This window comes from Thunnus albacares, chromosome 1 (assembly GCF_914725855.1).
Source record: "Thunnus albacares chromosome 1, fThuAlb1.1, whole genome shotgun sequence".
In the NCBI taxonomy this organism is placed as follows: Eukaryota; Metazoa; Chordata; class Actinopteri; order Scombriformes; family Scombridae; genus Thunnus; species Thunnus albacares.
In genome coordinates this window covers 11,012,717-11,027,291 of record NC_058106.1, presented here as the reverse complement: position 1 = coordinate 11,027,291, position 14,575 = coordinate 11,012,717, and the positions used below count along the sequence as shown (strand labels likewise).

The window sequence follows — 14,575 nt, the reverse complement described above, 5'->3', positions numbered from 1 at the left end:
CGTGAATACATTATCCACCGTTGCTCTGCACTGAAGAAGAAAATCTCCATGAACACCAAGGCTATTACCAACATATGTGAAGAGTTGAAAGCAGTGCAGATCAAAGTCAAAGTAAAAAAAATGAAGAAAATGTCAAAAAAAAGTCTCATGCCAGGCTACAGAGAAGAAGAGAGGATGCAGGATGATACAGTAAGAAATGGCCCCCTTCGGCTATATGCATCTGAGACTTGCAATGAAGATGTTGAAGTTTTTGGGCATTTTTTCTAAGATCACTCCGGAGGATAAAGAGAATCTCGGGTTTTGGGTGGATGAGGCGCACAATCTGCATTTGATGCAACAACAAAACAATGTGTCTCCAGTTCAATATGCACACAGTCAGAATCCTGTGATTCAGAGAGAAAACATCAGGTGTAACTGGTTTAGGATTATTCATTGTTTGCTTGCTTTGTGGTTTTAGAACTTTTATTGCATTAAGGGTCTTTCACCTTAAGAGATTAGGCCTACATACAGTTATGACCAGTCTTCACACTTATGGTTTTCCTGTAGAATGTTAAACTCAGCTGTCATGGCTTTCATTAGTTTTGGCAAATATAACAAAGCAGTATTATGCAGAGAAAGTATGGATTTTTCTGGGTTTGCCATGTGCTTATGAAACAGTGCTATTTCACTTGTGCAACATTTCAATCACTTCAAATATTTCTTATCTCTGTCTAGTTTCCAACAAGGTGAACAAAAATGTTTAGCTAACAGGCAATGAGGCTTAAAAAGAGCTAACCTTCTGCAGCAGAGAAGTAGTCATCTATCTCTTCTTTTGGACAAACACTGGTGAATGATGTAATTACCCAGATAAGTTATATCTTGTTGTTACCTTTGTGTAAATTAGACTTTACAAATTGTCTCTTCAGAAAGTGTTTCTGAGTGAACAAGAAGACTGTTTCTTATTGAGAAGTCTTACAAATCTGGCCAGTGACACTTCTTTGTTCTCACAGTTGTGGACATACTGTATCAAACACAGCTTGAACTATACTATATTTGAAAATTACATAAAATATTCTACTATCACTTGGAAGTTAGAGGAACTCTTTAGACTTTAGATATTAGTGACACAAGATATTTTTCTTTTAAAAAATTCAACCCTGCAGCAGCAAACAGAAAAGTGACGAAAGCTTATTTTTCCCATGAATAGCCCCATTCTGCAGTTACTGTGCCATCAACCTGCAAAGGCTTAATGCTTCAGGATCATCACTTTCAGAGGATGATGGCTATAAGTTGTAAAAGCCATTTCTTTCTCTTTTCTATTGTTTGCAATTTGTATGCACCTAATGGTACGACTAAAGCCAGGACTATACTTGCTCCTTCGTCTTTGAAATTGAAAAATCTCAGGGATAAGCACGAGTAAGCCTGTTTCATCATAGGAGGTGACTTTAAGCGTGCATCTGATGCCTATAAATGGCCAAATACATGGAGATCTCTCAAAATCATAGTTTAAAGGCTACTGCATTTCTGATTCTGACAGTTTAATCCCTAACAGAAAATGTGCCACATCATCAACTAAAAAAAAGCACGGTGGAAATTAAGAGATTTGTTTCATCATACAGAAAAAAAATACTATATTTGCATATATTTAAAATACTTTGGGAACTTATGTGAAATGTTGCACTTTAATACCAATAAAAGTATGTCAAATATATGAAAATATACTATTTTTCTGTATGATGAAACTGGTTATATTTTATATTTCACATACCTTAACCGTTAAGGGTAAATATGCTATATAACTGTAACCACTTACTTTATATGGATGACTGATGCCTTTAATAGCTGAAATGTGTAAAGTGGTGGTAATAATGGCCTAGTAAGCTGTGTTAGGATGGAAACCATTTGTAATAATGATACAAGTTCTGCGGCTACGCTGCCTTGCTCACACAAATAGCCATGTTCGTGAGAGGAAAGCGTATCACATTGCCAAGAGGCGGACACTCTGTGGTTGCCCTGACCAGAGATAAGCTGCTAAGCTGCAGATGAAAGTGTGTGTGCATGTAGAGAGCGTGGCGTGGTGAGCAGCTGTAGTCAGCCAGATTTGGGAGCCCTCTGTGACACCACGGTCACCACTACCATCTTTCCTTCACCACACACACACACACACACACACACATACACAGATTTCCCCATGCACCCTCACACATCAATCCAGCTCACTTACAGGAAATAAAAAAAAGTAGATAAAAGGAAAAAATACACCACTGTAATGAAAAAAATATTTTCAATGATGAAATATTGTCGCAAATAGTACAAATTCTCTGTTGGCAAATTTGGTGTCATCTTGTTTTGATCTTTAAGGCCCCATGTGGCCGTAAGTGGCACAGCAACAATGGTTTGAGCCTTTCTGTTTGGAGTGTGAATGTTCTCCTCATTTTGTGTTAGTTTTCTCCCTCAGACCAAAGACATAGAGGTTCCATGAACTGGAGGTTTATAGTAGGCATGAATGTGGTTTGAGAGTGGCTTTATGTGACTGCACAGGATAAGTGGGTATAGAAAACGCATCGGTGGATAGCCCCATATATCTGATCATTTATAACATGTTCACCATTGCTAATATTCCAAATATGTGTCGATATAGATTGATAAAATATATCATGACAATATGGCAGATGTGTTCATCAGCTTTTCACAGAGTGCAGACAGAAGAGGTATGATTGGTATGACAATGACAAATGTGAGTGACAGTAAGGCAATGAAAGACCCAGATGTCAGTATAGTGTTCCATACAAACGCAATTCTTCACACTACTATGGGCATGAGCAGTAATAAAAAAAAATGAAATGACTCCAGAGGTCTGTGTTTATAAGGAACAGGTTCATACTTTAATAAAAGGGTATTTTCCCCTGGCACAGATCTGCTATCAAATAAATAAAGCAATTAATCAAATACAATCTATATAAACTAAAACAAAGTCATGAAAAAAACATTAGGAGGAAGGGTAAACGGGGAAAAAACAGCTAGTGCTAAACAAGTTTCTTTTACAACAAACACCAAGTGAAAGTGTGTCTTTGTGTGGAGAGAGAGAGAGAGAGAGAGAGAGACAGCTTGTGTTAGAGGCAGATATAATTATTACTCCCTGCTAAGTGGGATTGGCATGGCAGATACTGGAGTACTAGCTGACAGTAGAGGCAAGTGAGATAGCTTGATAGACATTTAATTATAAATAAGCCTTATATTCTTTCTACATGATGCTGGTTTAACCGTTCTGCAGTCCACTATATACATCGGATTTTTAAAAATGATGATACATGGATCTTACAAAGCAAATTAGTGGTGCAATACATTTCAACATGGAGAAGTGGCTCTGAGTGCTGACAGTCCTTTACAACAGGGGAGAGGACAGTGGGTCTAGAAAGGTTTATGACATGGAAGGTTTGAAATTTTTTGTTCCAAAAAGAGGCCAAATTAATAATAAATAAAACATTCTGGTAGTTTTATGGGGATAGCTGATGACTTGGCTGCAGACAGGTTGAAAAAAACTTATTATTTTAAGACCACAAGGTTTCAAAGGGAAGTTAACTTCCCAGAGTTTCTGGAAACTGTGACAGAGATTAAAGAAAAAAAATCTGCTTTCCCAACCCTCAACAAATACTCTTGACAGTATGAAATGTGTTTGTCGTGGGCAGCTTTCTAGTGTGAGTTAAGGTAATCCTATAAATGTGAAGTGGGAAGTTTAAAAAATTACTTGTGTGTGTTCTGTAAATCTCTCTTCAGTTAAAAGAAGTTTAAAAATTGCAACCTGACTGTGGGTCTGACTGAGCCTTTCAACCAAATTCCTTCAGAAGACCTCGCTCACCGTGTCGAATTAGACCACCCTGCAGGACAAAAAGTCGCCTGCCTGCTGCCCGTTAACACAAGCAGACGACCAATTACACACTTCTTATATTTGGAGTCATACGCTGGTATCAACACCGTTTCGGGTGAGGCGAAAAACGTTGACAAAGGAGTTACAGTGTTATGAGGGCTCCAGTGGCAAAGACTTGTCCGGGAAAAGCAGTGTGAGGTGAGGGAGCTGAGGTATGAGGTATGGAGCGCAGCTGTGAGCCCCCCTTGGGGAATGACGCCGTTTCCAGCGGGTCCCGTGAGATGGCCCGTCTGGCTGGTGCCTCTGCTTAAGGATGGCCTGCAGCTGTGAGTGGACACCACAGGGCTGAGGGCAAGACTGGCATACACAGCATTCTTGCTCATCCAAAACACACGCACACTTATGACAGACTAACGCAACAAAACATAGTGGATATAGTTTGAACACTAGTGGGCCCTGGGGTCTAGTGCACACAATCCACAACTATCATTTCCTCTGTATGGAGGAGGTTGCCGATGAGCAAGGCGCTTAAAACCTTGCAAAAGACTGAACAAAAGGCAGGTTATGTATAAATGTGATGCTGGGAAGTGCTGAAAATGAGCATGTGTGCTTACCAAAAATACCAGGGAGAAAAACAGTGAACAGTCCTGTAGAAACTTAATTTTGGCACAAGATAGTTTACTCCCTCACACCTGCAGCTCTCAGTTCACTCCTTCTCTCTGCTCTGGTTAAACCAGATGTGACACATGCAGAAATTTGAAAATTCTAGCATGTTGGTGCATCAACATCTGCATGTTTATAGCAGCGCCTCTAGAGCATCATGGGACAGGATGAACAGACAGCCCTGCATGTCGGGTGCTGGCACGAGAGCAGCAGTGGTGAGTTATGGGACTAGTGGAGACTGTGGGCTGGGCCCAGTGTTATCCAGCACCAGAGGAATGAGACAGCTGAAAGAGCCCTCGCCCTGCCGCACCACAAACAGACCCTTGTTGGCTGAGGACTGAGGCCACATGGCGGCACGGTGAAAGACCTGCTGACAGCTGGGGGACAGGAAGATGCCATGGAAACAGAGGGAGCAGTCTTGTGACCCCGACCAGGCCGAGGGCTGGACAACAGAGCTGCTACGAGCTAGGGAAAGTGAGAGTCTGTAAGTCAAGAAAACCATGGTGCTGGGCAACTCCCAGGTGAGAATATGTGTAACTGCTTCAATCTGAAGCATTGTGGTGGTGAAAAATTACATGTGTGCTCAGTAAAACATTCCCCTGCATAATTAACAGTTAGTAAAGGGCAAACTCCATACAACCCAGTACCATGCCAAAGCATGTAATTCACACATTGGTCCAATGTGTCATTGTCACGTTTTGCCTCGCCTAGGGTTTCGGGAAAGATCAGTTTGGGTTAAAATTATCACTTGAAATGTGGTGTGGATTAAAGGACCAGTGTGTGATTTAGTGGCATCTAGCAGTGAGGCTGCAGATTGCGACCAACTGAATACCCCTCCCCTCACTCTCCCCTTCCAAGCGTGTAGGAGAACCTACGATGGCCGCAAAACTTGTAAAAACACAAAAGCCCCTCTCTAATGCCAGTGTTTGGTTTGTCCATTCTAGGCTACTGTAGAAACATGATGGTGCAACATGGCAGGCTCTGTGGGAGAGGACCTGCTCCCTCTGTTGATATAAAGGGCTCATTCTAAACACAACAGTTCTTATTTTCAGGTGATTATATACTAATTAAAACATACTTATGAATAATATACTCACTTTCTGCCGAGTCCGTTCCACTAAATGCCACTAAATTCTACACACTGCACCTTTAAAGCTACTTCCTTAAAGTCAGGCAACCTTCTTCGTCATGGCAACGGTAAACACCACGACAATCATAGTTGCGGTTTTTAAAAAACTGTCCCAAGTTGCTGTTGGAAACATGACACTCGTGGTTGGAAACGGGAAGCGAACAGTGGTCTCCTGCAGCAAAGTTTACTGAGTGCATTTTTTGCAAGTTTGATTCTATCCGTCCACCCAACCCACCACCTCCAAATATGGAAATTTATCACCTTATATACACGTCGTCTGAACTGCACCTCTTGACAGGCTCTTTGAAAGTCATACAGGTGTGTACTTTTTACACCTAGGTGAGGCAAAAGGTGACGCTGACATGGTATCCTCTAGTGGATTGGTGTGTGTATTACACACTTTGGCATGATACTGGGCTGCTCCATACTGATTAATGAATACACCAACCTCTAACTGGGGGTAACACCGTGTGCTTCAGGGTTTGGAGTTCAATTCATGCAGATATGCCACAAGGCCTGAGCCAGAACATGAGTACTCTATTGCTCTGATGTCAAGGTCACACCATCTCTAGTTGAGTGTATCATGGGACTGAGAACATGTGATTCAACTGCTGACATTTTAGACATTGAAATAAAAAGAGTTTCACAGCTCAACAAGAGCTTTATACTGGCAGTATTATAAAAGTTAATTGCTGTTTGAAGAAGAAACATAAGATTATTTGAAGCTGGTACTTCAAATAATGTGGAAACATATGTGAGCTGCAAAGAGTATGTTTTTTTTCAGTGGTTAACAAACTGATTCTACATTTTGTATGAAACCAATAATGAAAGACCAGAGATGGAGTTTTGAATTCATCTATATGCAGAACCATAATACGAGTGCTGTGCATAACAGTTTACCTGAAGGCCATTAATATACAGCCATGTTTACCTGAACTAAACTCAAGTAACATCCTATTTCACACTACAGTCATGTATCTTCAAATAATTCCTTGTTCTTTTTGTTTCCATTGATTGATAAGCTTGTGTTCTATTAACACTTGTAATGTGATGTGATGTCAAGCTACTGAACAGCACTGTTGAGAGTTGGGGTTTTAGTCATTCAGCCACAGTTGTGAATCTGATCACATGGTCAGAAAGTTCAAACAGAGAGAGAATGAGGGAGTGTGTGAGATGGGGAGAGAGGGTGTGTCTGATGCTACTATAGATGTACATATTCTAGTCAAAATGAGGCTCCTCATGGTCTTATAAAAATGCAGTTGTGAAGGAAAACAAACATAAAAGATAGTGAATACAAAGATATCACATTATCAACAAAGCTTATAAAATTGATAACAATATATACCTTATTTACAGTAAAAGTTAGTAAAAGTAAGGAGCTTTTCGACACTTCAGTACTGCAGATTGTGACACGATTTCTCTTCTTTCAAAAACGTCTTGAAGTAATTTGAAAATAACCTCTGAATGCTTAAAGTCACAATTACAACAACAATTAGGATAAAATTAGAGGTAGCAGCGGATTTGGGAGCTCTGTTCTTTTTTTTTAAACTTTAACATTTCAAAATTTTCCTTCCCACTTTTGCTTACAGGGTATTGCGTGTTTAAATCATAATCTTCATTTTCATCTTCTAAAACCTGCCTGACAGCCTACTTTAAATACTCACGCACCCAGGAGCGCACTTGAGTGGTTTTCGACAGACACCAGTGTCGTGACACTCACATACATACATACACACAGACACACACACTCTTGCTACACCCACACATTCACACACTGCTTTACGCAACCACACGCACACATTCTCACATACACACTATGCCCTGCTCTCCTATCACCAATATTTCCTTCATATATTTTCATCTTTACGTCACAGTCTTTCTTCCTCTCGTCCCTCCTTCTCTTTAAAAACCATTTGGCTTAGTGGTCTGGAAGGGTTGTGGTGCTGGTTTGCAGCCATAGAGTTCATCAGGTAGTGGGATTCAGGGCCAGGGGGGGAGAGGAACTTTTTCTAAATCCATCCTCCTCTCCTGTGCCTCCTCTCTTGCCCCAGCCATGATCCTCAGTCCTGGCCTTACTGTGGCCCTGAATCACCTTCCTGCTGCATACCCGAACTTCTGTATGTCTGACCAACCTCTTTATAACACTGGTTAATAAGCTCTCAGCACTGGACTGCACCTCCCATGATCCTCCTCTTCTCCCCATGTCCTATCTCCACTACAAAGTGTTTGAGGAGGAAGCTCATAGCAGTCAGTGTCTGCTGGCCTGGCTAGGTTTTCTGGGGCTCCAGGGTGGAAATTCAGGACTGGTAAAAGTGGTGGTAGTGGTGATGGTGTTCGTGGTGGTGATGATGCTCATGCCGCTGCACTACTTGCGCCAGCCCCCCCTCGTAGAGCAGCACGCTGGGCAGGTCCCTCACCTGCTCCTTCTCCACCACAGGTCCCGGAGCTGCCAGAGAGCCTAAGGCCCGGTAGCCCTGGCTCTCCTTGGACCGCTGCTTGTGCTTGCGGTAGGGGGCTGCGGACTGGTGAGGGGGTGTCTGGCTGGGTAGTGCCGGGGGTGGAGGGGCACCTCGGCTCCTCATCACCCTACTGCTGATCTGTGCAGGAGGTGTGCGGCTGTGGGTCTTGGGAGAGCGGAGGGCATGTTTCCCTGAGTCTTGGCCTCGCAGCCGGGTGGGGTGGAGGTTATCCGGAGCGACAGCGTCCACGACAGTTTGCAAGCGGCGGTGGTGGGAATGGGAGTGGCCATTTTCTGGTTCGTGGGAGCGAGAACGAGTCTGGTTCGACGAGCGGGTCTGAGGCTCTGCCTTCGCTGGCTCTGAGGCGGGGGCTGTGAGAGAGACAGACAGGTGTTTATTTTAACTGAGAAAGCAGCATCAGATATGACAAACTTCAAAGCTGCAGACCAAACAACAATGCTGTCCTAGGACTGGTGTCCAGTGTCAAAATTCATTATGTGGGTGTAGGGAAAATAACCCATAATGTGCAAATTACTGTGCCAACGGCTCACTAATAACGAACAGCTGGAAATCTCAATGATAAGACGCTGGCAGCTTCATTTCAGGTTCTTTCTTCATGCGGATAACCCTGACACAATGTGACATAGAGCAGATCTCTGTTAGCACTTCCCTAACAGGACCAACATTAAAATAATCACATGTCATCACTGACCATCAGATCAAGGCTGCTGCTTATTAAACCTAATATTTCACTTCACAACAGCCCATACTGCTGATGGGCTTTGGCCTTGAACACTTGATGTATTGTGCTTGCCTGAGCCCAGATGTTTATACTGGCGAGGAGTAGTGAGTTGGTAGTTCCACCTAATGGCTCCAAGCAGGTGCCGCAGTAATGAGGGCCCCTGGATGAAGCTTCAAAGGGCCACGGACTGTGTTTCTCCCTCCCCTCTCCCCTCTACACCCCTGGCCCCGGTCCACTCACCGGCTCCGAAGCGGGAAGTGTAGTTTTCAATTCCTGCCAGGTCCAAGTAGTGGTTCCTGCGTTCCAGGTTCTCATCCACACAGTGGCGCTGGCAGCCCGGCTGGGTGTGGTGGTCACTGTGGTGGCGCCTGTGGACACAAGCGGCACCTCTCATTAGGTAGCAGTTTGGGCCAGTAAGGTTCAGTATGGTAGTGTTTGGAGAAAGTTAAACAAGTGTTCCTTATGATCAAGCAGTAGCAGAGTAATTGTTAGAGAAGTGAGATTGTGACTGGAAAATCACAGGTTTAAAATCTCAACTGGGAGTGTTTGAACAGCACAGTCTCCCCTCCACTGTTAACTGTAAATATGGGCACAACTACCTAAGGACTGTTGCATATTCAACGTGTGAATCCTTCCTTAAACGACCTCTCCCTTTAGCCACTTTGAATGAGAAAGTTTATAGTTTTCTGTTTTAAAAAAAGGATGTTATTATGAGTGATGTAATAAAAAATATATGATATTATAATGAGCTCCATATTTTTCCTCTTCACAAGCTTAAACAATAGAAACTGAAGTGAACAGGGGAGGTGGGTTTACCTTAGGAGTGCTCGAGTCTTCTTATCTGCACTCTTGGGGTCTTCTATGCACTTGTCATTTTTCTCTCTGGGGTGGGACGTGTCTGTGTATGTGAGAAAGACAGGAGGCTATTATCAAAGAGAGCTACACAGAGCAGCCACACAAACACACACACACACACACACACACACACACACACACGACAACAGTCACACAAGCCTCAGAAGAAAGCAACCTTTGTTTTGGGGTTTTACTTTGAAGATCTATAGAAAAGAAAAAACAACAATGCTTCATTTATTCTATTTTCAACTCCCTGCCTCTTATAAGGCATGGAATGAAATAAAAAACATGCAGACTTCAGAAATAGTTTATTAAAGACCCAAGATCTGATGCAGTTTGAAATTAGCATGAAGGCAACCCGCGATATTTTCAAAGCTTGCTCTGTTTGAATCTCTTGATGGATATTTATAGCTGAAACAATAGGACGCAAATACGCAGGAATATATACTTTTTGAGATATTTTTCCCTGACTACTTGTTTACCAAGTCGTCAGTGAGAAAAGTTAAGTTGAACGCAGCTATATTTTCCCGGCAGCTCTGAGAACGGGGGAGGAAAACAGGGGTAGAAGAGGGGAAAAAAAGGGAACTTTGGAGAAAAGAAAAATGGCTGTGGTTATCAAAAGGACTCGGCACATCTCTTAAGGTTTCTTTCAGAGTATTTGAAGGCACTGAGGGGTGGGGGGGGGGGGGGGCCTCTCTTGGCTCTGTCACTCCCCCCATCATTAAAAATGAACCCCATTGAGTAGGAGAGATGGAGCGACGCCGAGACTGCAAGGAACAAAGCTCTGACAGGCCTGAAGCAGCCGCCTTTCTGCATGACAACAAACACATCTCTGGGTGAGCTGACAACAGGCAACACAAGGGGGACCCCAAAAGGCCCTCTCTTCTCCTCCGCCCCACCCACTGTGTTAATGCAAGCTTTACCTGCAGCACCCTGTGTACAACTCCTCCACCGCTGGCTGGAGTCAGGAGCCACCGACAGCTTGACCCGCAATGTCTTGCTGCTGCTGGGAGAATGGTTGACGGAGGCATCAACGACCTCATAGATGGTATGGAGCAGGCTGGTGATATCCTGCACGAGAGAGGAGGTGGAGGTATGTTTAATCTGGGCTTTTTGAAACACAGCTTCCAATTATATCTAGAAGGATAACCAAGTGCATAAAAAAAAAAAAAGATTATATAGATTCTCAGTGAGTGGTGCAGAGACAGATTTTCAGTGCACATACCCAAATAAAAACCAAGAAAAAAGAACTAGTCTTGTCACTATACAGTTTGAATTCAATATTCTGTAGCTTTGTGCATTAAAAGTCTGTATTATAAGTCTCATGCTAGCAATGAATTTAAAGAAGTGACTCAGACATTGGTGAACAGAAACCCAAACTGATGTCAGTTGTTTGAGTTCGACATTTCAAGTGCAGCAATCAGACAGTGTGTAAAGACAAGTTATGAATTCATGAAAAGGAACGCCTTGGCAGCAGCAGAGGAGGCTGACTGAGATGTCAGGCCTGATATGATTGGAGTTACAGCTCTGTGAGCTTTACACTTTTGCTATTTAACTCTCTCTCTATTTCTCTGAAATGACATTCAAATGCAAAGCACCCCATGTCCATATATGTGGGAGTACACACATACTGTAGAAGTTCATCCATGTTATAAAGATCTCTAACTCAAGGTCAGTAAAGGCAGAGGAAAAGGAGGGATGAGAGAGAAACAAAGAAAAATGACAAAAAGTAAACAAGGAACAACTTTCAAATTAAAAGGGATGCAATGTTTACTTAAGAAAGAGGTAATTGACCATATTTGGACTGATTGATTTGCACATGAAATAACGTGGGCTCATATGGCTGTGACTTGCACTGATGGGTGTTTTTGTGCACCATACTGAGCTAATTACTCCCTATTGAGTGTTAGCAACTGTGCTGGATATTTTCATTGCAAATCAAATTCTAATCGTCTATAAAAATTATTTTAAAAAATTCACCTGGTATGGACATGAAATGAACTGACTCATATACAGTAGTATCTCAAATCTTATTATTGTTTTATCTCAGAGGTAACACAGCTTCACCGTCAGAGCCACTTTCACAAAACTGCTGAGAATTTAGCCCACACAAAGACTCCAATAGTATGATTTTCACTAACTATACTACTCTGACTCATAATAAAAAGGACTATTATGACTATTCTTCAGAGACCGGCTCCACATACTGGTTTCAGATAGACGCACTGTAAAAAAAAAAAAAAAAAAAAAAGAAAAAAAAGAAAAAGAAAAAAGAAAGAAAGAAAATGAAATAGAATAAAAGCTTCCTGTGTCATTTTTGGTTTCCCTCTCTTTTTTTATTTGTGTGACAGGATGAAAAAAAAAAAGAGTTGGAGAAGAAAGCTCTTCTTTCCCTCTCCAAGCCGCCCGCCTGCCGTCTCATGAGCCGTGGAGCCACAGGCAATGCCAAAAAAACTGCGCAGCCAACCACACAGAGGACAGCTCCAGTCTCTTTGCGCTGTTTCAAGTTGTTCTCAAAAAACACGGGCCTTTCTGGATGTTCTCTCAGATCTGTACCAGGCAGACGCAAGCCACAAGGTACCTCGGAGGAGCAGAAACACACAAGCTTTGCTGGGTTCGGTTCGATTGGGCTTATAACTTCTATCCTCACTTTCTTTTTGGGTGTGGTGATACCAGAGTCGGGAAAATTTTTAAGTTAACAGGGAAGTCATTGATTCATTCCCGGTTTTTCTAGTAGTGAGCTGCCGAACAACACTCTTTTATGATAGTTCAAAAGATTTAAAATGCAATTAAAAAGTACAAGAAATTGAAAATATGATGCTTGAAGTGAAATAATTTCGACTATATCTGTGTGGTGATGGCAGATGCTATGAAATATTTATTGTTCTGTATTTATTTACATATTCATTCATTCGTTATATCTCAATATTTAAACCCTCTCAGGGCAGAAGATTATTACCTCCCTGGTGACTTTTCCATTGTTGTCAAAGTCATAGAGGGTGAAGGTCCATTCCTGCCTGTTATCCTCCTCCACAGACACAGCACACTCCAACTCCTGAAACAGCACAGCAATGAGCTATCAGCATCATACAGTGTGTACACGTGTGTCCATATTTGTGTGTGTGTGTGTGTCCTGCCATTGCCCTAGTTTCATCCAGAAGGGAAGTAATAAACGTCCGGTTCAGTGTTGACACTCACTTCAAACTGGAGCTGTTTCTGTGGCCCTGCGGGAGATTGGCTGTCCCTCTCCTGCATCTTCTCCTCCACACAGCAGCTGTCTGTCTTCTCCGGGGGTAAAGCCACTGCAGTGACACACACACACACACACACACACAAAGATAAAAGAGAGAGCCTGAGGATGGAAACGTTGGGTGCAGTCATAACCTGAGGATATGTTGTCGCCTTCGAGTGTTCCTTGTAAGCTCCTACTTCCGAGTTTGGCAGCCGCAATTAAGATGGGTCACACATTCAAGTGCTCCTGGTTGGAAATAGCCCTACACAGCCAAACTCTTCACAGTTTTTGTCTCACTGCCTGTGTTCTGAAATTGTATTTTTAATATTATCATATTTATTAATGCCATATTCTTGAAGGCAGCGCAGAGCTTTGTTGTGCTTCACATATGTAAATCATACACAGTAATGCCAACAGAACTTGTATTTTAAATTTGGTTGGGCTACTCAAACGCAACTTGTAGGCTCTGTTTATAGTATTTGTGACTGCTTAGCAGAAAAGCAAAGCACAGTTTGGTTCTCACAGTCTTTGGAAAATTTCATGTCAAAAATATTACAGAGAAGCAACTGGGAGCAAACTGATGTGTGAGAATTTGGAGTTTCCAGTCACAACAAGATTCAACAAAATCCAAGATTTTCAGGCTCTTTCTTCTATGAGTACTGAAAATGCACACAGATTAGATAAATTGTACTATATTCTAACTTTTAAAAGAATTTCTTATTTTGCAGAGTTTCGTGTCAGGTAAGAAGTTCATTGTTTCATCATTCAACAGCAGTGTTTGAAAGTCAATATAGTGATACCAAGGCTGAAACTACAATCCAAAATGTCAATTGAGAGCAAAAAAATGTTGGAAGTGTGACAGCACTAAGTCTCAAATGGCAAAAGCTCCTCAGTCATTCACTCATATGGTAATAGTTTTTAAGCTCTGAGCTACAATATAGATATCCCAGTTGGTTCACACTGAGAAGGGATGTCAAACATGAAACTGAATGCCATAACATGCCTAAAACATGATAGAATATTAGGTGGCATTCGAATATAAATGGTGGAACGAGAACAGCACCTGAACATCAAAAGGCCTGGAGTCCCAGGCTCAGTGCAGCAGAGCTCATCATTTTATGGAATGACATTCACCGTACATTACCATCCACACGTACAGAAAAGGCAGACGGTCCAGAGGGAGCATTAATCTGTCATATGCACTTTGCCAGTTAATGTGGCACTCGCACACGGTCAAACCCACCTGCGTCAAATCAGATAGAATTTCCTGATAAACTGTAGAAGTCATGTATTTTTTACTCTACCAAACTCTAACACAGAGATTTTCCCAGACGGGATGCAAACTGAGAATGTCCTCGTGAGGTAAGCTGTCAGAACTGAATACTTGTTTAACACAGAGGCACTGAGCCAGGAAAGAGCTATATGTGCCACTGATATGAATGCATCAATACTGGGTTTCAAACTGAATCAATGACCCTGCTTTGGTAAGCAGTAAACACAATTCACTCTATGAACTGAGACAACAGGTCATTAAGTGTTGACAAAAAAAAACAAATACTTTACTATCTACCACAACCCATTACAATAATGCATTTAATGATTTAGTGTAGCTTGTAATGTTAATTTTTGTGTTGAAACTGTCAGATGG

The 14,575-nt window shown here is 42.1% G+C and overlaps 1 protein-coding gene across 1 annotated transcript in view; it reads right to left on the bottom strand.

Annotated features, from left to right (window-relative positions):
- Positions 1-7,875: 7,875 nt before the first annotated feature.
- The window catches only part of nkd1 (NKD inhibitor of WNT signaling pathway 1), a 31,697-nt gene continuing 24,997 nt past the window's right edge, over positions 7,876-14,575 (bottom strand). The window contains exons 5-10 of the mRNA XM_044377475.1: positions 12,894-12,997; positions 12,655-12,750; positions 10,619-10,766; positions 9,657-9,738; positions 9,081-9,208; positions 7,876-8,469 (exon numbers count right to left, since the gene is read on the bottom strand). Coding sequence (XP_044233410.1) covers positions 7,937-8,469; positions 9,081-9,208; positions 9,657-9,738; positions 10,619-10,766; positions 12,655-12,750; positions 12,894-12,997 — 1,091 coding nt within the window. The 3' untranslated portion in view covers positions 7,876-7,936. The remainder of the gene's footprint in view (positions 8,470-9,080; positions 9,209-9,656; positions 9,739-10,618; positions 10,767-12,654; positions 12,751-12,893; positions 12,998-14,575) is intronic.